Source organism: Salmo salar, chromosome ssa20 (genome assembly GCF_905237065.1).
Source record: "Salmo salar chromosome ssa20, Ssal_v3.1, whole genome shotgun sequence".
In the NCBI taxonomy this organism is placed as follows: domain Eukaryota; kingdom Metazoa; phylum Chordata; class Actinopteri; order Salmoniformes; family Salmonidae; genus Salmo; species Salmo salar.
In genome coordinates, this window is record NC_059461.1 from 13,944,728 (window position 1) to 13,966,230 (window position 21,503).

General features: G+C 41.7%; 3 protein-coding genes across 6 annotated transcripts; 1 reads left to right on the forward strand and 2 right to left on the reverse strand.

The window, feature by feature from the left end:
- Window positions 1-1,707: 1,707 nt before the first annotated feature.
- Window positions 1,708-6,241, reverse strand: entr1 (endosome associated trafficking regulator 1). Of its 2 annotated transcripts, XM_014160811.2 has the most exons (9): window positions 6,107-6,241; window positions 5,865-6,027; window positions 5,222-5,340; window positions 4,593-5,018; window positions 4,409-4,482; window positions 2,584-2,695; window positions 2,335-2,397; window positions 2,116-2,255; window positions 1,708-1,937 (listed from the first exon to the last, which is right to left on the reverse strand). In XM_014160811.2, the coding sequence occupies exons 2-9, from the start codon at window positions 5,908-5,910 to the stop codon at window positions 1,847-1,849; spliced, it is 1,071 nt and encodes a 356-aa protein (XP_014016286.1). In that variant the 5' UTR covers window positions 5,911-6,027; window positions 6,107-6,241; the 3' UTR covers window positions 1,708-1,846. The 2 variants fall into 2 exon arrangements, with proteins under 2 accessions (XP_014016286.1, XP_014016287.1); XM_014160812.2 differs by lacking the exon at window positions 5,865-6,027.
- LOC106580118 (serine/threonine-protein kinase Chk2-like) lies at window positions 6,175-14,356 on the forward strand. Of its 3 annotated transcripts, none has more exons than XM_014160807.2 (15): window positions 6,175-6,342; window positions 7,125-7,376; window positions 8,911-9,035; window positions 9,146-9,278; window positions 9,469-9,559; window positions 9,690-9,789; window positions 9,872-9,925; window positions 10,655-10,719; window positions 10,900-10,999; window positions 11,194-11,280; window positions 11,440-11,603; window positions 11,830-11,948; window positions 12,125-12,210; window positions 12,356-12,445; window positions 12,658-14,356. In XM_014160807.2, the coding sequence occupies exons 2-15, from the start codon at window positions 7,151-7,153 to the stop codon at window positions 12,742-12,744; spliced, it is 1,527 nt and encodes a 508-aa protein (XP_014016282.1). In that variant the 5' UTR covers window positions 6,175-6,342; window positions 7,125-7,150; the 3' UTR covers window positions 12,745-14,356. The 3 variants fall into 3 exon arrangements, with proteins under 3 accessions (XP_014016282.1, XP_014016284.1, XP_014016283.1); XM_014160809.2 differs by having other exon boundaries at window positions 12,356-12,442; XM_014160808.2 differs by lacking the exon at window positions 6,175-6,342 and adding an exon at window positions 6,419-6,600.
- On the reverse strand, window positions 14,209-16,902 carry gstt2 (glutathione S-transferase theta 2). The gene is made up of 5 exons (XM_014160813.2): window positions 16,701-16,902; window positions 15,589-15,676; window positions 15,353-15,503; window positions 15,008-15,184; window positions 14,209-14,810 (listed from the first exon to the last, which is right to left on the reverse strand). Exons 1-5 carry the CDS (start codon window positions 16,828-16,830, stop codon window positions 14,664-14,666), a joined length of 693 nt encoding a protein of 230 aa, XP_014016288.1. The 5' UTR covers window positions 16,831-16,902; the 3' UTR covers window positions 14,209-14,663.
- Between the last annotated feature and the right edge of the window lie 4,601 nt (window positions 16,903-21,503).

Here is a 21,503-nt window from a genome sequence, read left to right on the forward strand (position 1 = left end):
GAAATGAATCAAGGATTACAGGGACTCTCCTCTACTATATTCAATGTGCGGGACAAAATTGAGGCTTTGATTAAGAAGTTGGAGCTCTTTTCTGTCTGCATTAACAAGGACAACACACAGGTCTTTCCATTATTTTATGATTTTTTTGTGTGCAAATGAACTCAAGCTTACAGACAATGCCAAATGTGATATAGCGAAGCATCTGAGTGAGCTGGGTGTGCAATTACACAGGTACTTCCCCCAAACAAACAACACAAACAACTGGATTCGTTATTCCTTTCATGCCCTACCTCCAGTCCACTTACTGATATCTGAACAAGAGAGCCTCATTAAAATTGCAACAAGCGGTTCTGTGAAAATTGAATTTAATCAGAAGCCACTGCCAGATTTCTTGATAGGACTGTACTCAGAGTATCCTGCCTTGGCAACTCGTGCTGTTAAGACACTGATGCCCTTTGCAACCACATACCTATGTGAGAGTGGATTCTCGGCCCTCACTAGCATGAAAACTAAATACAGGCAGTGACTGTGTGTGGAAAATGATTTAAGACTGAGACTCTCTCCAATACAACCCAACATTGCAGAGTTATGTGCATCCTTTCAAGCACACCCTTCTCATTAACCTGTGGTGAGTTATTCACCATTTTTGTTAAACAAATCAGGTTTTATATGTAAGATGGCTAAATAAGAGCAAAATTGATTATTATTTTATTATTTGTGACCTGGTCCTATAAGTGCTATTTGTCACTTCCCACAAGCCGTGTTGTGACAAAAACTCACTAATTCTTATGTTTAATAAATATATCGTATAGTGTGTGTGTGTGGCAGGCTTACAATGATGGCAAAAAAAAATAACATTTGAGAGTGCGCTGACCCTGGTGCTAGAGGGGGTACGCAGCTGGAGGTTGAATGTTTGAAGGGGTACAGGACTATAAAAAGTTTGGGAACCACTGTATTAGATTATGATGGAAAGTACAAAACCAAACTTTTCCTTGTCATATTACTGTTATACATCAGAGCAGAGGAGGCTGGTGGGTGGAGATACGTTTGATACCATTCCAGCCATTACAATGAGCCTGTCCTCCTATAGCGCCTCCCACCAGCCTCCTCTGTATCAGAGGTGTGTGTTTTTGTGTTGGGGGGCACAGTATTAAGATTAAGGATTGAGATGTGTACCCGTTTTTATAGCTCTCTGCCTCCCTCCAGTGGTTAAAATAATACATGATACCAGAGATGATTTAGAGCAGGGGTATTCAACTCTAACCAGCAGGATCCAGACCTCGTAGGGTTTCTGTATCAAAGTCACTCATCGCAAATACCCTCATTACTAACCAGACTTTCTGACAGTCTCAGAAAAAGTGGATGAAATACAATACATTAAAGGGGATCAGAGGTCGGAAAACTTGGCCAATAATTTAGCTAGCTACAAACGATCTCCAGAGAATCTCTACTCGCATAGAATGGCTATGTTCAAGCAAAGTTTGTGGAACAAATGCAGTGTAAAATGCTCACAAAATAAAAACAACCAACTTTGAAGGATGTCTAGTCACATGTTTATTAATCACAATATTTGAGTCATATTTGCCTCAGTGGTAAATACATCTGTTGTTAGTATATATTGTTTTCAAATCGCCTGTTAAAGTGATTTAAAACTAAACATTTTATAATGTACAAGTAAAAAAGATGTGCACTATTTTTTTTGGGGGGGGGGGGGGGTCACAAATCAGTGCACCCACCACAACTTCAAATTCTCGTTTGAGTGTTGTGTGACACACCATAGTTGTTTTCCAGTTCCTTGTTGCTGGATGGTACTAGATCAGAAATCTCTAGTGTCCTTTAAACTCCATCAGCCTTCATTGTGAATCTCAGATAGGTTGTCGATGGACTGCAGCAGTTGAGATACTAGACAAAGACTCTCTGCGCTTGTAAGTAATTGCCTGTGGACAGAATCAAACCGATAGCCTGAACTTGGAGCAAATACCACAATGTTTAATTAGGGGTTATGTAGAAAACACTATGAACTGATATTGCACATTACCCAATACCCACACAATCAATATGAGGGACTGTTTTTATCCCACCTGTATGTAGATGACACTATGGGAGAGAACTCACTTGATGGAAGTCTCTGCATTGAGTGCTGCTTTGTTAAGGTACTCCGAGGCCACTTGCGCATTATGTTTCATTGTATTTAAGGCAGCTGTCTCTCCGGCTCGAAGTCTCTCATTCTCATACCGGTACCCCTCTACTTGGCCCTGCAATATAAAGAGGATCACATTATGCAATCATATGTCACTGAAGTTTACCAACCAGTAACACCAGTAAAGGTCAAACCTGTAATTGATGCAGCTCCTGTTTGAGTTTTGATACAATGTTTTCAGCCTTAACTGCTCGTTTCTGTCAAGAAGAAAAAGGTCAAAATAATGAATTAAGACTTCATATCTCAACACACTTCTGTTTAGTAACTAATCATGCCATTTGCTTGTAATCTTATTGAGACATATTACAGATAATCAGTGAACAAAGATTATTCTTCATCTTTGTCAAACGGATGAACTAGGAGAAAGAGGGACAGATGCATACGGTCATTAACTGCAGGTTCTGCTCGACGGAATGAACCATGGTCTCTAAAGCCTGAGCCTCCTTCTCTTCCTGCAGTCTTCTCTTGTGCAACTCATCTGTGACGTGTCGAATTCTATGGGGCAGTCAGAGAGACATGATGATGAGCATAGGTTAAACACTACTCCTTCAAGGGTTATTCTTTATTTTTTACTATTTTCTACATTGTAGAATAAAAGTGAAGACATCAAAACTATGAAATAACACATATGGGATCATGTAGTAACCAAAAAATATAGTAGTATATAGCAATATAGTTTATATTTTAGATTCTTTAAAGTAGCCACCCTTTGCATTGATGACAGCTTTGCACGCTCTTGGCATTCTCTCAAACAGCTTCACCTGGAATGCTTTTCCAACAGTCTTGAAGGTGTTCCCACATATGCTGAGCACTTGTTGGCTGCTTTTCCTTCACTCTGCGGTCCAACTCATCCCAAACCATCTCAATTGGGTGAAGGTCAGGTGATGGTGGAGGCCAAGTCATCTGATGCAGCACTCCATCACTCTCCTTCTTGGTCAAATAGCCCTCACACAGCCTAGAAGTATGTTTTGGGTAATTGTCCTGTCTAAAAACAAATGATAGTCCCACTAAGAGCAAACCAGATGGGATGGCGTACTGCTGCAGAATGCTGTGGTAGCCATGCTGGTTAAGTGTGCCTTGAATTCCAAACAAATCACTGACGGTGTCACCAGCAAAGCACCATCACACCTCCTACTCCAGGCTTCATGGTGGGAACCACACATGCAGAGATCATCCGTTCACCTACCCTGCGTCTCACAAATACAAGGCTGTTGGAACCAAAAATCTCAAAATTTGGACTCATCAGACCAAAGGATAGATTTCCACCGGTCTAATGTCCATTGCTCGTGTTTCTTGGCCCAAGCAAGTCTCTTCTTATTGGTGTCCTTTAGTAGTGGTTTCTTTGCAGCAATTTGACCATGAAGGCCCGATTCACGCAGTCTCCTCTGAAGAGTTGATGTTGATGTATCTGAAGCTTTTATTTGGGCTGCAATTTCTGAGGCAGGTAACTATAATGAACTTATTCTCTGCAGCAGAGGTAACTCTGGGTCTTCCTTTCCTGTGGCGGTCCTCATGAGAGCCAGCTTCATCATAGCGCTTGATGGTTTTTGTGACTGAACTTATTTGTGACTGCACTTACTTATTGACATTTTCCATATTGACTGACCATCATGTCTTAAAGTAATGATGGACCGTTGTTTCTCTTTGCTTATTTGAGCTGTTTTTGCCATAATATGGACTTGATCTTTAACCAAATAGGGCTATCTTCTGTATACCACCCCTACCATGTCACAACACAACTGATTGGTTCAAATGCATTAAGGAAAGAAATTCAACAAATTAACAAGGCACACCTGTTAATTGAAATGCATTCCTGGTGACTACCACATGAAGCTAGTTGACAGAATGCCAAGAGCATACAAAGCTGTCATCAAGGCAAAGGGTAGGTACTTTGAAGAATCTCAAATATAAAATATATTTTGATTTGTTTGACATGATTCCATGTTTTGATGTCTTCGCTATTATTCTACAATGTAGAAAATAGTACAAATAAAGAAAATCCCTGGAATGAGTAGGTGTCCAAACTTTTGACTGGTACTGTATGTGTACAGTTGACATCTTAAATGAACATCTAAAGAGTAATATTCAAAGCATTACTCCCATGCCATAACATAATATAGGCTTTAACACCGTCCCTTAAACCCTTCTCATGCACCAGGTAGGTCTGTACTCTGCAGAACATATCAACTGGCAATTCTATCCACCTACCTTCGATCATCATACTCAGACTTTTTCACAAGATCTTTAATGTGCTTCCTGAGCTGCGCATTTTCCTCCCTCAGCTTAAAAAGAGAAACAGAAATAATCAAAATAAAGGACTTGTGACTAATCCCACGTGATATCCAATCACACGTGTGCATCTGTAAGCAAAGCCTTGAGAGAGGAAAATGACCTTTTGTTGATCCCTATTGCCATTCTCGGTACTACTCTTCTTGGTCTTGTAGGTGAGCTCTGCCATTGATGTCTCGTCATCTCCCTCATAATTCACTGGGGCCCTTCTGGACTGGTGGGCCTCTGGTGAGAACTCTTCATCCACCTGCCATTGGGAGGTTGAAGTCTCCTCTTCTTCCTCTGTGCACAGGGAGGACTGACCAGAGCATGTGCTGCTGTCTGCTGCTGCAGTGCCACACAGTCCAAACTCATGTGCCTCCTCAATGGCTGATGGCTGGTAACTCCCAGCCCACTCCTCCTTAGTGTCATTTTCCAGAAACTGAGGAAACGGTGTGTGGTCCATGTAAAACTGACCCTGGAAATCTTGATCGAAGCTCTTTGGGGCAGTATATTCCCCCTCTGCCAGGAATGTGCTCCCATATGCCTTCTACAACACAAGAAGCAGCAGTAAGGTAAGTCACATTCACACCAAAATTCCACCAAAACTAATATTCTTAACAGTCTGAACAGGCCTTGTATATTATGCTGTGACTTTTTCCAAGGACCTAACACCTCATTTCATGCATAGGCTTTGTAACAGTTCATCTCTAGGGTTTAATGTAAGACTGGTTCATTTGAAATGTTCAGCACCTTTCGCGTTGAGTAATTCTTCTCATCTGGATCCCCTTTCATATCTGGGTACTGGTTTTTACTGCGGATGAACTCCTTGAAGGAGAAAGGATTCATCTCGCCATCTTCTCTGACTTCATCTATGAAATAAGACATGTCGGTAAATATTTGGATGATAGTTATTTTCAAACTGTCTGGCTGCCATTATTGGAGAAATACAAGAGCTGGATTTTGTTGTGGATGTGTAGGGGCCAATACCCCATCCTACTCCAGCAACAAGTGCCATGGGATTTGTAAATCCAGATTGTCTCACTAAAGGATAGCACTGTGCCAGGGCAGGGTGTCTGGGTCATGGAGTTCTTAGACCAGAGGAAAGAGTGCCACACTAATGGCCCTCCAACACCATGCCAGCAGAATTAACTCTGATCCTGGTACCAACCATGCCAAACCCAGCACTAGACACTTGTAACACAAATTAATGCACCATCACTTGCTGATCAGATGTGCCCCTGTCTATTGCATCCAACGATGTGAATATCAAGTAGCCTATGTCTATGGTTGCATGCATCATGTCATTTGAATACTGGATCAGCTAGATATCGCTAGTTTAGAACCTGCAAATGAATATTGGACAGATGGATTTGCTATGGAAGTAACAACTTACCAACTTCGATTATATTATTTTTTTCAGAGGTTTTATGCTTTGCCATGTTGACGGTTAACCAGTCAATCGGTGATGCTATGAGCGGTTGTCAGCTAACTTCAGTGGCTAACGCGTAGTTAGCTAGCTAACACAGACAGTTTACGTTAGCTAGCTAGCTAGCTTGCTGAAAACAGAAGCGTGTGCATTGATTATTAACTATCGAAATAATGTACTAGCAAATTACTGGATGTCGACTAAATTACCTGTCATACGAAAGATAATTGATCAAAATGACATATTTCTGATGTGGTTGTTGTTAGTCAGCTGTGTACGTCGACGCACGAAAGGTTAGCTAGCTGCTGAAAATCACGTGGACAATCCTAAACTTCTCACTGGCTACGACTCAGATGACGTTTTAGGGAAAATAAACAACATTTCCCAGGAGTCGATCCGATTTCCCGGCTAATTTTACACGTGCCGCGATTCATTCGAAATCCTGGTAAGTGTAAAAGTGTATTTGATTAAATTGTCATTCTCATACATGTTTAAAATATTGCCATGTTCAGTTGCACACGTCATAGCCGGCGAGTCGTCACATTTATTCGGTTAGCAAACAACCACTTAATTCCGCCGTCGTGCTAGCTGGACTAGCTAGCTAACTACAACAACGGAAATGAATAGGGCACTTGTGAAACTGATTTAGATTTGCTTTATTTGTGCTTGGTGAGGATAAAAATACAGTTAACTCGCATGACAGGTTAGTCAATAACACTATTGGCAAGAAAGGGGCAGAACGACAGATTTTTACCTTGTCAGCTCGAGGATTTGGTTTGAATACTAAGATCAAATCCCCGAGTTGACAAGGTAAAAATCTGTCGTTCTGCCCCTGAACAAGGCAGTTAACCCACTATTCCTAGGCTGTCATTGAAAATAAGAATTTGTTCTAAACTGACTTGCCTAGTTAAATAAAGGTTAAAAAAAAAACCTTCTCAATGTATCAGTTTGGATAAAGGTCAAATTTAGAAGACAGTGGCATAGGTTTAGAATCTTCTGGCTAGCTACAAGAGTTGCCAAGATTATGGATTTTCCAAAATGAATACATGGGCAGATCATTCATATCAATCTTTCATTCATATTCATGATGCACGGGGGGGGCTAGGATTCTCCGATGCAAGTTATACATGAGGACTTTGCGTAGTTTACGGACGTGGGGAACATTGCTTTGGAAAATTGAAAGATGTCATGATAACCTGAATGATGTGTTATTATTTACTTTAATAGACTCAGACTGAGGAGAAATATTGACCATGTCCCAGGAGAAGCCAGATGCTGGCAGCCAGACACAGACACAGTCGCAGCCTCTGACTCAGTCCCAGACTCAGTCCCAGAGTGGCTCCAGCTCCTCCTCTGGGTCAGGCACTGTCAGCTCAGTGGACACCATCCCTGTTAGGGACCTTGGCTCCATACCAGAGGAGCCTGAGCCACAGCCATGGGGTCGCCTGCTGCCTATGCAGAGAGGCTTCAGAGCCCACAGTGAGTGCAACCACAAGACATGCCCCGGTTTTCTGGGTAGATAGGATACCTTCAGTTTGGTCTGTGACAGTCATGGAATTTTGGTTGACAGATATTGGTCAACCAAATGATCGTGGTCACCGTTTTAATCGTTTGAATAGCCAAAATAATAGACGCACATTTTCTCCTCTGCTCTGCTCCTGACTGTATGTGCTGCTGCAGTAGTCGGGATGGGGGCGTTGCCCAAGGAAACCGAAGACTGTTTGTTACAACACCTTGCTGTTTCAGCCATAGAAATCCATTCTAATTCCTAATTCTATGGTTTCAGCAAGGAGCAACTAAGTTTGATCACGTTGTAGAGTCCATGTTACAGCAGAAACGGACTCAACTGCACAAATGCTCAGCTGGCAATTTTTTTTTTTACGCCATTGTGACTGTTCTTTTATTTTCATGAAGGTCTTCATCCATAACCGTCGGTTATACAGTAATTGTGCCAGCCCTACTTTCAGGCATAGCTGTGGAATTGTAACACGATATGTGATGGCTCCATATCTATCTGGCGTTATGGCTTAGCTTCTGGAAAACGCAGCCACACATTTTTCAACTAACCTGGTCTTGGAGATACTTTCTTCGTTTTGATTCAGAAGAAAGGTGTATCTTATAAATGTCTGTGTAATTACAGGTGGTTCTACAAAAAAAAAAACGGAACATTTTGGAAGCTGTAAAAATCCATGTTTTTGTACTGTGCAAGGAGGTTCCTTGCCATCTTAGCTGCTGCACATCTAGCATTTCCCAGCATCTTTGCGCTAGTCGGTTCTATGCGGTCACGTGTAGAAGTAGATGACAGTGCAGCCAAAACAAAGAAATACACACATGCCATTTTTCACTCGATACAAAACATGGATTTAATATCTTTCTGAATTTTCTGGTTTTTGAAGAACCACTTGCAACTGGACATGGACATTTCTAAGATACTTTCTTAGTCATCGATTTAGAAGAAAAGTGTATCACCAAGACTAGGTAAAAAAAAACATGTAGCAGTGTTTTCTATTAGCTAATCTGTAAACCCAGATACGGAGCCATCACATATCGCGTTACAATTCCGTTGCTACTTTAGGCAGTGAATACAGGGGCACATTTAGTTATTACAAATTTTGCTACAGTTTGTACTGAACGACATGTTTTCCCACCACTGTGCGCACCATTACTCAACATTCTTTGAAGTATATTTGATCCCGTTTGTGTGTGGCGGGGTGGGACCTGATCAATATGGGTGTGGCCATTTTCAAATTGCAAACTTCTGCTGCAGCACAATGTACAAAATCGCCCTCTGAGCCACCATAATCAGTAATAAAAATGTTCTTCAACTGGTCATCCAGAACAGCACTGTTTCCATTCAATTGAACAACGTTGTGTCCTGCTGAACGCGGTCCATGTGGAAACTGTGTGTGTGTCTGTGTGCAGTTTGCTTTGTTTGTGTGAGATTCTTTGTATTTCTCATCTGTGTATTCTCTTCTCTATTGAAGTGATGGTGTTTCGTTTGACTTTTTTTCAGACTGTGTTGAGGACGACACTTGGTTTGGCCGGGACAGTAAATGTAACTATTGCTTTGATGACCCCATACTGAAGGAATCGCCCAGATTTGCGACATACAGCAAAAAACACTTCCGAATATTCCGAGTAGGTCTATTCATTTGACAAAATGATGCATTTCATATTTTGTTTACAGAAGCAAATTGTTTTGTTCACAATGTTTGCTCAGTAATGACGGTTAGATCGTTACCTTGCAGGAGCAGAACATTGTCTATGTCTTTGACAACAGTGGCAATGGCACGTTTGTTGACGGTATACTTCTTGGGCAAGGAAACACTTTGCCTCTAGCAAACAATGCAGTGCTGTCCCTAGCTGAGGAACGCCATAAAGGTAACCTTGTTGCAGAGTTTTATTTTCAAGTCATTTCTGTTTTAGGTCACTGATACTCAAAAGTCTAGCATTCCACTATATTCCCTGTCGCTCTCAATGTTAAGTGTACTGCATCATTCCCTAATTGGTGATGCCTGTTTTAGTTTTTGCATTTATAATCAATGAGATTGATAGTTTCTCCCCTCATTAGTGTTTGTGTTCATTGATCTCATGGCGGATGAACAGTCCAACCTCCCCAAAGAGTTCAGTGAGAAATACCTGATTACCAAAAAGATTGGAGCGTAAGTGAGCATTTTGATTAATTTCAATTTGTGTATTTTACAAAATCCAGATATTTGTTTTGAATTACAGAGTGACATTCTAATATGATCAATGTGTGTAAACGTGGCTGATAACGATTTGTTATACCAGTGGTGTGTGCGGGGAAGTGAAGCTTGCCTTTGAGAGGGCCACTTGCAAAAAGGTGGCTGTGAAGACAATCAACAAGAAGGACTTCCCAGCATCTCTCGGCGTAAGTCTTTTCACCATTTTCCTCGTTTTCTAGTTGATGAATATTACTGCAATAAAAGTAACTCTTCTTTGTGCAATTATAGACTGCCACACGAAATGCGGAACGAGAGATCCAGATCCTCAAAAAGATAGACCATGTAAGTAAGTATTTTTTTAATAGCCTGTTTATACACTGAGTGTACCAAACATTATGAACACCTCCTCTTTCCATGACTGATCAGGTAAATCCAGGTGAAAGCGATGATCCCTTATTGGTGTCACTTGTTAAATCCACTTCAATCAGTGTCGATGAAGGGGAGGAGACAGGTTAAGGAAGGATTTTTAAGCCTTAAGACATGGATTGTTTATGTGTGCCATTCGGAGGGTAAATGGGCAAGACAAAATATTTAAGTGCCGTTGAACGGGGTATGGTAGTAACTGTCAAGAACTGCAACTCTGCTGGGTTTTTCACCCTCAACAGTTTCTTGTGTGTATCAAGAATGGTCCACCACCCAAAGGATATCTAGCCAACTTGACACAACTGTGGGAAGCATTGGAGTCAACATGGGCCAGCATCCCTATGGAAAGACATCTTGTAGAGTCCATGCCCTGACGAACTCAATATTAGGAAGGTCTTCATAATGTTTTTTACACTCAGTGTACATCTAGAACATATTATGCTGTAATGACTGCCAAGGGAAGGAACCTAGTAAAACAATGGTTATATTCATGACCAACCATGTTTTCTGGGGTAGTCAAATACCATAGAAGTAGTCATTTTCAACTTGTTTTCTAATGGATAAAGCCAATCATAACACTTAAAAAAAAACACCTGTAGTATTTGCCTGCAATTTTTCTGTGTAACTTTTTCCTCCTGTCTTTTCCAGCCATGTCTGATCAAAACAGAAGACTTCTTCCAAACAGACGACTCCTACTACATTGTTTTAGAGCTGTGAGTTTAGTATTTAATTCAAGTAGACACTTTCTTTTTTTAATCAATGACAAACCATTATCATTACATTGCATGTAATATTTTCTGTAGCCCACCTCAGAAGTGCAATTTTCACAAGCATCGTATTTCCTTTCCCCTTTGATTTATTCTGTTTCAACTGACCGCATGTATGTGTTTCAGCATGGAGGGTGGAGAACTCTTTGACAGGGTCAAAAGCAAGAACCAGATAGAGGAGTCAATTGCCAAACTCTATTTTTACCAGATGTTGAAAGCAGTAGAGGTGGGTGGATTGATGTATTTCTCAATTTTTTTCCATTCTAATTTCTAGAAGAGTGGTAGGCTTTATTAAATAGGCTCTGCTGTGATATCAAAATACGCCATACCTATCATGTTTTATACTGGAGATAGTTACTGTCGCTTGTGTAGTTTTACACAGCTTCCTTATTCGGGTTTATTTCACATTCCTTCCACTAGTATCTTCACAACAATGGCATCATCCACAGAGACCTCAAACCTGAAAATGTGCTGCTTTCGTCTCAGGATGATATTTGTGTCATCAAGGTAAGATTTGTCAAGTCATCGTGTGGGTAATTTCTCCACAATATTTGAACATGGTAAGTGAGGGTAGATAAAGTTATCCACCTGAAAACTCATTGTCTTCCTGAAGGGGGGGGGGACTGAACACTTGGTTGAAGAGTGACAGGCCTCTCTATGTGACAGATCACAGACTTTAATCAGTCCAAGATACTGGAGGAGTCTGCCCTGATGAGGACCCTTTGTGGAACACCCACATACCTTGCACCTGAGGTGTTCACCGACGCAGTCACCGTGGGCTACAGCAGCGCCGTAGATGCTTGGAGTTTAGGGGTCGTCTTGTTTGTGTGGTAGGGATCCATACTCCTGATGACAGGGTAACATAAATGACAGCGCTGCGTGCTCTGACTAGTAGGAAGTGGCATGTAACTTGTTTCTGTCAACATTTAAAGGGAATTGTAATGCAATTATTTCAAATCATTTACAAATAACTTGGGCCAAGAGCACGCAAGGTTTTCCTGTTCACAGATTCACATAATTTATTCAACTGGAGCTTACTTCCTGTCTCCCTCACAGCTTGGCAGGCTATCCCCCATTCCACCCTAATGCACAAACTGGTTTGTCAGTCAGGGATCAGATCACGCAGGGAATATATACATTTATTCCATCCAAATGGGACGGCATCTCGGATGACGGTAAGAGACTACTGTCAATCCTGTTTGGCTCTGTCGTGTGTGAGAGCACATAGAAATTCGAAAACAGATTCTTCCTGTCTCAGGTTGGGAAAGAACTTTGGGTACTTTACTACAGTCATATTGATAATTCAGTAAATGCTGTCCAATAGTTATTTTACTTATCCAATCATGTCTAGCTAAAGACGTCGTGAAGAGGCTGCTTTTAGTGGACCCCAATGCCCGCCTCACCATTGAGGAGGCTTTACACCATCCCTGGCTGATGGTAAGAGCTTTATTGCCGTCTCTCATTGCCTGGCCCTAGTGCCATCAAGGCGGGTACGTTTACTGGATGGAGGGGTATTTGGGGCTAGACAGTGTTCTAAGTGGCAACAGTGAATAATCTCTGGTCCCATCAATCTCCGTTTCAGGATGAGGCCATGAAGGAGACTGCTGAATGCATCATGTACCCCAGGGACTCCGGAGATGCCGCAGAAGCTGATGCCGCAGAAGCTGATGTAGTGAGAAACAATGTCATTCTACTACAGCAGTGTTTCCCACCCCTCTCAGGGGGGGACCACTAGACAGTTCATATTTTTGTTGTAGCCCTGCACTGACACACCTGGTTTAACGAAGGTATTGGTGATTAGTGATTCCGTGTAGGGCTAGAACGCGCACACACACACAGAGAGGTGTTGCTAACAAAATTGAACTATGTCTCTTGTTACTTTAGGCTTCAACTACAAAGAGGTCAAGAGAAGATGATGATGATGAGCAGCAGCCAGCAAAGAGACCAGGCCCATCCACAGAGGCAACATGAGTCACATTTCATCATCACCACATTGGAGACTCCCCCCAGGTAGTTTTCCACCGGCAACTAGGCCCCCTGGAAATCTACCAGTATATTGTATTTTATCACACTTCTATAGCTCCATTTCCGTTAACTTGTCCAATGATTTTAGACATTTAGAACGTTCGAATAGAAAAATAGATCCGACAATTGCCTTCTGCGGTGTGTTTCCATTTAACTCTCGTCGATAGAAACAGCTATATGTAATGGTCACACGTACTTTTTTTTGCAAAAAAAAATAGTTTATCATAAAAATTGGCCACAGCCTGTATGCCCTCCCACCTATCTGTTTTATGTCTCAGGTAGCCCGCAAAAGCCAGCATGGATAGAATGCAAGAATTGCCATATTTTAGTCATTCTTATGTGCCAACATATCGCCATGGTGAAACTTGCATCCAGCCAACCAGAATAGCAAGGCGAAGCAATTCAGGCTTTCTTGAAAGTACAGACAATTGCCCTGCAAAGAAACATTATTTTTATAGTTGAAAAATAGATTGAGCAAGCAGTAGGCATTTAGAATTAAATGTGGAGTGGAGCTTCCAAATTCGGCAATCATCATTTATTCGAAAAACTACTTTTCCATCAAGTTCGAGAAACGTAAAATCCACCCGTCGAACAGATAAAAATGTTGATCTTTGGAACATGTCTTCTATAGCTGCCGTTTCTATTACATCATGGTGCAATCATCTGAAATGTACTTGATTAACGTTACTATATACTGAACAAAAATATAAACGCAACCATTTTACTGAGTTAGAGTTCATATAAGGAAATCAGTCAATTGAAATAAGAGGCTCTAATCTATGGATTTCACATGACTGGGAATACAGATATGCATCCGTTGGTCACAGATACCTTTAGAAATATGGGAGTCAGGATCTCGTCAGTGTCTCTGTGCATTCAAATTGCTATCAATACAATTTTATTTTGTTTGTTGGCCGTAGCTTATGCCTGCACATACTATAACCCCACCGCCACCATGGGGCACTGTTCACAACCGCTCGCCCAGACAACGCCATACATGTGGTCTGCGGTTGTGAGGCCTGTTGGCCGTACTGCTAAATTGTCTAAAACGGTGGCGGCTTTTGGTAGAGAAATTAATATTAAATTCTCTGGCAACAGCTCTGGTATACATTCCTGCAGTCACCATGCTAATTGCACGCTCCCTCGACTTGAGATGTCTATGGCATTGTGTTGTGACAAAACTGCACATTTTAGAGTGGCCTTTTATTGTCCCCAGAACAAGGTGCACCTGTGTAATGATCATGCTGTTTAATCAGCTTCTTGATATGCCACAACTGTCAGGTGGATGGAATATCTTGGCAAAGGAGAAATGCTCACTAACAGGGATGTAAACAAATTTGAGAGAAATCATATTTTTCTGCGTATGGAAAATTTCTGGGATCTTTTTCAGCTCATGAAACATGGGACCAATACTTTACATGTGCATTTATTTTTGTTCAGTGTATATGTTGATTTCCAACTTGTGGGCACATACTGAGCTATGCCTACTGGAAATCCAGTCCTGTTTTGTAAATAATTGGTTTTGTACAGCTACTATTGAATAAAACATTTTCCACTTGTTTTTGTTATGCATCCCTTAATTCTAGGCATTTTTTGTCATTTGAGAAATATATTATCTTACTCTATTCAACATTTCCCATCTCCACTCCAGATCAAGGTCCATAATGATGAACCATCTAGCTAGTAATTTTGTAGCAGATCATACAGAGGTTAATGTAAGACAATGATCACTCTCCCATTGAGCCAATAAACAACCTCAATCTCGAGGTCAACATGGACAGCACAAACATAATCAGTGAAGACATCTGGTAGTAGTGTTGCTTTCAAGCATTGTGCAAGCTTTTATATAAAACCATATTGAGATTTCATAGCTTTGCTTTGGACCTGTCCCGGAGACTGTACAGCACTGTGTGTGCCTTGTCAAAGGAATCACCCAGCGCAGACTGGACACGACTTTTCCAGCTCAACAGCTTGGGACGATCCTTCAGGATGTCTCTGCCGCCACCTAGGGGCTGAGAACAAAGCAGTCAATTCATTTAGTAGGCTGAAATGGGTAGAAATCCATACATCAAAATGTATTGTAAGTGGTCAAACAGAGTCTGTGATTTGACATATTCCTGACTACATTGTAGGACCATTTTCTCAGCAGAGGTGGCTGGTTCACCCAGTGGCTAAGCTCTGGTGGACCAGTTGACCCACTGCTCCTCACCTGCATGAGTTCACACATGGCCAGCAGGTCAGCCAGGCTGATGTCATCTCCACAGAGGAAGGGTTGCCTCTTGAGGAACATGTTCTCCAGCTTCTCCAGAGTGTCACTCAGGTCTGCCAAAGCCCTCTCCACCTTCAGTGGGTCTGCTGGCTGCCCAGTCATATGGGGCAGTAAAACCTACAGCACAAAGCAGCGATGCGTGCCATAAACAACAACCACAGAACATGAGATATAACATGTTCCATAACAGTAAAATGATAATGCATAAATGTGTAATACCCTGCAAAAAGATGGCTGTGGGACTAGACTACATTTCACCTGCCAAGTTCCATGAGCAAGCCTTACCTCCATGAGAAAGACCTTGGCCGCATGTGGCCGGGTGTTGGTATGGTGCCAGGCTGTGTATTCATCCACTCTCGCCCTCCTCTCTGGGTGGCGTGGGTACCAGTTACCTGGGACATCGTATTTGGTGGCCAGGTATTTTAATATGGCATCACTGTAACAAGATGAGGGAAGGGAAATGCCCCTTTATTTATTTTTTTTGAAACATTTTAAACTACAGAGTGAATGAAGAGTGTTACCTCTCAGTCAGAACAAAGTCCTTGTCGACCATCACAGGGACCTTCTGCATGGGATTGAGTTTTGTATACTCTGGTGTCCTATTCTCCCCTATATATAAACAAAGTTATTGAGATACAGTATGTTAATTACATTTCTTCTACATTTCTAACATTTCAAATTTCTAATTACATTTCTATATTGAACAAAAATATAAATGCAATATGCAACCATTTCAAAGTTAAGAAGCCGGATGTGGAGGTCCTGGGCTGGTGTCGTTACACGCGGTCTGCCGTTGTGAGGCGGGTTAGACGTACTGACAAATTCTCTAAAATTACTTTGGAAGCAGTTTATGATAGAGAAATTAACATTCAATTCTCTGGCAACAGCTCTGGTGGACATTCCTGCAGTCAGCATGCCAATTGCATGCTCCCTCAACTTGAGACATCTGTGGCATTGTGTTGTGACAAAACTGCACATTTTAGAGTGGCCTTTTATTGTCCCCAGCACAAGGTGCTCATGTGTAATAATCATGCCATTTAATCCACTTCTTGATACGCCACACTTGTCAGGTGGATGGATTATCTTGGCAAAGGAGAAACGCTCACTAACAGGAATGTAAACAAATGTGTGCACAACATTTGAGAGAATTAAGCTTTTTGTGCGTATGGAACATTTCTGGGATTTTTTTTTCAGCTCATGAAACCAACACTTTACATGTTGGGTTTATATTTTTGTTCAGCGTATTTGTCCAAATTTGAAGACATGGACGATTGTGAAATAATAATAGCATACTGTTGTCATTCTGAATAGCTAGTTGGCTAGTTAGTAACACATTCGGGACAACTATCAACAGACAACAAGCATGCTGCTGTACAGAGTAGGACAAAGTTCAAGGTACAGTAGGTCTAAGTTCAATGCAGGACAGAGCAGATACATTTAGCTTTTTAAACAATGTGGCGTTCAGTCTGTTTATAAATATATCAAACATATATATGCATTTCCAATTAACATTAACAATCTTGCTTTAGTAGCAACCAAAACGATAGCTATATTGATTGCATGTTTAGCTAGATGATGTTGGTAACTAACGTTAAACGTTAGCTAACGTTCGCCCAGCCCGCTTGAAACTCACCTTTTCGTATTGCAACTGTTCTCACCTTGTGTGGAATTTTATTGCAGTTAAGAAATATATGTATTGCTCTACATGGTTGTGACAATAAATCTAAATACACTTCTAGTTTTACGGCCTTTCTACCAGCCATGATAAACGTATTTGTATTGATTGCCAACGTTAGCTAGGCACTATTAGTATTTTGCCAGCAGCACAAATTATGTCACTTTGTAGGGTAATGACGAAACCTTCCAAATAAAAGCCCCCGTTTCAAACCATTGCAAGGTGGATAACTAATTCAAATTATATTGAATTTGAATCAATGGCCACTTTAATTGTGCCAACATGAAAATGCAAGAAGTAATTTATGAAAACAAATAAAAAATGTGGCGGCAGGCAGCCTAGCGGTTAAGAGCGTTAGTAACCAAAAGGTTGCTGGTCCGAGTCCCCAAGCCGACTAGGTATAAAAATCTGTCGCTGTGCCCTTGAGTAAGGCACTTAACGCTAATTGGTCCTGTAAGTCACTCTGGATAAGAGTGTCATGTAAAAAAAACAATGTTGACACTGCTATGTTGAGAATATTGGTCTGTAGCGAGAATTTTTCTACCCGTCTCAGCTAAAGTGGGGTGGAAAATACTCAGTAGGGTCTCTACTAACCAAATATGGTTAGTTTTGGATGGGGACTGTGTCACACGGCCTGCTGCTGGCTTTTCACTCTGCCCGTCCATAGCTCCCAATGCAATACACTGTAATAGACTGTACATGGGATACATATTGGCTGTAGGAAGAACTGTTCTTCCTGTCTCAGCCGAAGTAAGGTGGGAAATACTCAGTAGGGTCTCTACTAAACAAATATGTGTCCCCCCTCCAAAACGAACCATATTTGGTTAGTAGAGACCCTACTGAGTATTTCCCATCCCACTTTAGCTGAGACAGGTAGAAAAAAATGTCTCTCCACAAGCCAACAAGTATCCCATATACTGTGTATTGCATTGCAGTAAATGGAGTGGGTGGAGTTAGGAGTCACCAGTACTCTGTATTAAACCTGTTGCCCAGCACAATTGACCCATTTAAGTTTTGCAGACTCTATTGAGTAATTCCAATAACAAATATTTGTATTTTATTAAAGTGTATTTCTTTAAATATACACTGAGTGTACAAAACATTAAGGACACATTCCTAGTATTGAGTTGCACCCCCTTTTGCCCCCAGAACAGTCTCAATTCGTCGGGGCATGGACTCTACAAGGTGTGGAAACCGTTCCACAGGGATGCTGGCCCATGTTGCTTCCCACAGTTGTGTCACGTTGGCTGGATGTCCTTTGGGTGGTGCACCATTCTTGATACACACGGGAAACTGTTGAGTATGAAAAACTCAGCAGCGTTGCAGTTCTTGACACAAACCGGTGCACCTGGCACCTACTACCATACCTCAAAGGCACTTAAATATTTTGTCTTGCCCATTCACCCTCTGAATGGCACACATACATAATCCGTGTCTCAATTGTCTCAAGGCTTAAAATACTTCTTTATCCTGTCTCCTCACTTTCATCTACACTGATTGAAGTGGATTTAAATAGTGTCATCAATATGGGGTCATAGCTTTCACCTTTATTCACCTGCTCAGTCTATCTATGTCATGAAAAGAGCAGGTGTCCTTAATTTTTTGTAAACTCTGTGTAGTCTACACAGTAGCTTTCAACATACCAGTATGTGTAAACTTTCAAAATAAATGATTGTATAAATAATCCAACATACAATAAAATACGTCAAATTATATATTTTTCAAAGGTGGTTGCAGTGCGGTTCAAAAACAGTTGTACTGCACTAGACTGCAAAACAAATTATATTCCCAATTTATTGTGTCTTTGCAGAGGGACTCTTGTTTTGAAAAGAAACAACTGCGATCGTACTACCAGCATACTATTCTGTTGCCAGGAGAACGGTAATCTGTAAAGAAAATGGTCATCAACTGAGTCAAAACAAAAGTCATGCAGGGCGTGATCAATGGATGGTCGAGCGGAAGATTTCCCATAATCTTTTTAGATTTTAGCTGAGGGTTTAAGAATTTTTTCTAGTATAAAATAACGCTTAAAATCAATTTCGTGAGTACATGTTTGTAGTTCATGCTCCGTTTTTTAAAGTTTACATTATGGCTGTAAAAACAACAACAACATTATACACCGTCAGTTAAAATGGTATATTTACTTGAACCTAGATAATGAATTTACGCGATAACGTCATGCGAATATTACAAAAGCGTGATTACTAGGCTTCTAAATGAGAACAAAGTTTTTCCAGGAACGACATAGGGGAGAGTTTCTGGGCACATGGCAGAAAGTGCCCTACCGACTGGTTGTCATTCAGCTTGTGCTTTACCATCTTTAGCTGTGAGGTACTCGCAGGTTGACTCTTGTCAGTGCGATAGGTATGCATGAACAGGACGGGGCTCATTCTCAGAATGTACTTTTAGGAAAATTGACTATTAGTTTGTGAGATATCAGTTGAGATCACAGCTTTGCAAATGTCTGTATATAGCAGCAAGCATAAAGCACAGACTGAGCATGGGGTGGCATCAGTTTCTTGTTTTAAATGACAAGGAATATATTAGGTTTCTTGTTTTAATTCACATGGAAGATATATCTCCATCTGTGTTTTCAATATAAAATTGATCTCTCAATTTCTGTAATAACTTATTTTATTTGTATCTATACCCGTTATGGCATTTTCCTTCCTCTTTACCCTGAATTATTCGAACATCATAGTGTGGAAATACATGTAAAACACAGGAAAATCACGTTTTAGACTACTGGGCCTAATAGAATAAACATGGCAAAAACAAATGTAGACATTAATAAATGCATTTATATAGCCTCTAAAATATTTTATACAATGGTGGGGGAGTGCCAAGATGGAGAAGCGATGGTCGTGTCAGCGGTGGTCTCGTCGGAAAATTAAGATGGTTCTGCCGAGTTCATCTTCAGAGTTATTCGAGGAAGGAAAGAGAGGAAGGCTCCGTACCACTCTCTCACTTGAGTATCTTAACTAGTTATTTTCAGATGATCTCATTTTGCTCTTTTGTAGCTTTGAATACTATGTGTGTGTTTTCTATACTTGTTCGCTCCTCTCCCTGTAGACTTTACAGACGCTCCCCAACTCTTGGCTGCAACCCTTCTAATTTAGTGTACCCTGCACACACAACCCATGTGGAATTCCTGGTCTCTGGCAGCGTTTGGAACTGTCAAGTTCATCTCAGCCTATGCTGCCCTTCAGTCCCTTGACTTTTTGGCCCTGAAGGAGACATGGATCACACCAGAGAACTCCAGATGCTCTCTCTTCATCTGACTATGTTTTCTCTCATAGTACAAGAGAATCTGGTCGTTGCGGTGGTGGCACAGGGCCTACTCATTTCTCTTGAGTGGAGATTTTTAATTTTTCCCCTTGCTCACCTGTCCATCTCCTCATTTGATTTCTATGCTATCACTGTCACTTGGCAACTCAAGCTTAACATTGTTGTCATCTATCGCCCAGCAGAGAGTTCCTGAATGAGCTTGACACCTTAATAAGTACATTTCCTGATGATGGCTCACCGCTCTTCATACTTGGCGACTTCAACCTCCCAACATCTGCTTTCGATTTATTTACTCTTTCTTTCTGCCCTCCGTGCCTCTTTTGACCTCACCCTTTCCCAGTCCCCTCCCATTCACAAGGCAGGCAATACGCTTGACCTCATCTTTACTAGAGGCTGTTCGCCTACTAATCTCACTGCAACCCCCCTCCAAGTCTCTGATCACTACTTAATGTCCTGTTCGGTCTCCCTCTCCTCCAACCGTAGCCACACAAACCCCTCCCAGATCATCATGCGCTCTCCGACTACTCTCTCCTCTTCTATCCTATCATCTCTCCCTTCTGCTAAATCCTTCTCCCTCCTGTCTCCTGATTCTGCCTCTTTGACCCTACTCTCCTTCCTTTCCGGTCCTCATTTACTCAGCCTATTGAGTCCAATGGTCCCACACATATAGAGCTACCCTACACCTTGACCGCTTTCTTCCCTCCCTTGACCGCTCAAAAAACTGCCCGCTTGACCCCATCCCATCCTCCCTTCTCCAGACCATCTCTGGATAACTTTTCCCATTCCTCACTTCCCTGATCAACTCATCCCTGACCACTGGCTGTATCCCCTTTGACTTCAAAATGACTCGAGTCGCTCCCCTCCTCAAGAAACCAACACTCAACTCCTCTGACGTCAATAACTACAGATCAGTATCCCTTCTATCTTTTCTTTACAAAACACTTGAGCGTGCTGTCTCTGACCAACTCTCACTATCTCTCTCAGAACAATCTCCTTGACCCTAACCAGTCAGGCTTCAAGATGCGTCATTCAACCGAGACTGCTCTTCTCTGTGTCACGGAGGCTCTCCACACTGCCAAAGCTGACTCTCTCCTCTGTTCTCATCCTCCTAGGTCTATCTGCTGCCTTTGATACGTGAAACATCAGATCCTCCTCTACACCCTCTCAGGTCTGGGTGTCTCAGGCTCTGCACACTCTTGAATTGCATCCTACCCGAAAGGCCGCTCCAAGCAGGTGATGCGGAGAGGATCTGTGTCTGCACCACATACTCTCACTACTGGTGTCCAAAGGGCTCAATTCTAGGCCCTCTCCTTTTCACACGATACACTAAGTAACTCGGCTCTGTCATATCCTCAAATGGTCTCTCTATCATTGCTATGCGGATGACACTGAGCAACTAATCTCCTTCTCATGACACCCAGGTGGCGACACGCACCTCTGCAAGCCTGGCCGATATCTCAGCTTGGATGTTGG

Bases quoted from the DNA above. Each gene is read 5' to 3' on its own strand.
- entr1 (XM_014160811.2), bottom strand. From the start codon at position 5,910: ATGGCAAAGCATAAAACCTCTGAAAAAAATAATATAATCGAAGTTG. The intron at 4,483-4,592 runs GTCATTTTCCTC...TCTCTTTTTAAG, and splicing joins GCAATAGGGATCAACAAAAG to CTGAGGGAGGAAAATGCGCA. The intron at 2,696-4,408 runs GTAGGTGGATAG...ACTGCCCCATAG, and splicing joins TCTGAGTATGATGATCGAAG to AATTCGACACGTCACAGATG.
- LOC106580118 (XM_014160807.2), top strand. From the start codon at position 7,151: ATGTCCCAGGAGAAGCCAGATGCTGGCAGCCAGACACAGACACAGTCG. The intron at 9,279-9,468 runs GTAACCTTGTTG...TCCCCTCATTAG, and splicing joins AGCTGAGGAACGCCATAAAG to TGTTTGTGTTCATTGATCTC. The intron at 12,446-12,657 runs GTGAGAAACAAT...TTGTTACTTTAG, and splicing joins ATGCCGCAGAAGCTGATGTA to GCTTCAACTACAAAGAGGTC.
- gstt2 (XM_014160813.2), bottom strand. From the start codon at position 16,830: ATGGCTGGTAGAAAGGCCGTAAAACTAGAAGTGTATTTAGATTTATTG. The intron at 15,504-15,588 runs GTAACACTCTTC...ATCTTGTTACAG, and splicing joins GACTTTGTTCTGACTGAGAG to TGATGCCATATTAAAATACC. The intron at 15,185-15,352 runs GTAAGGCTTGCT...TTTGTGCTGTAG, and splicing joins CCAAGGTCTTTCTCATGGAG to GTTTTACTGCCCCATATGAC.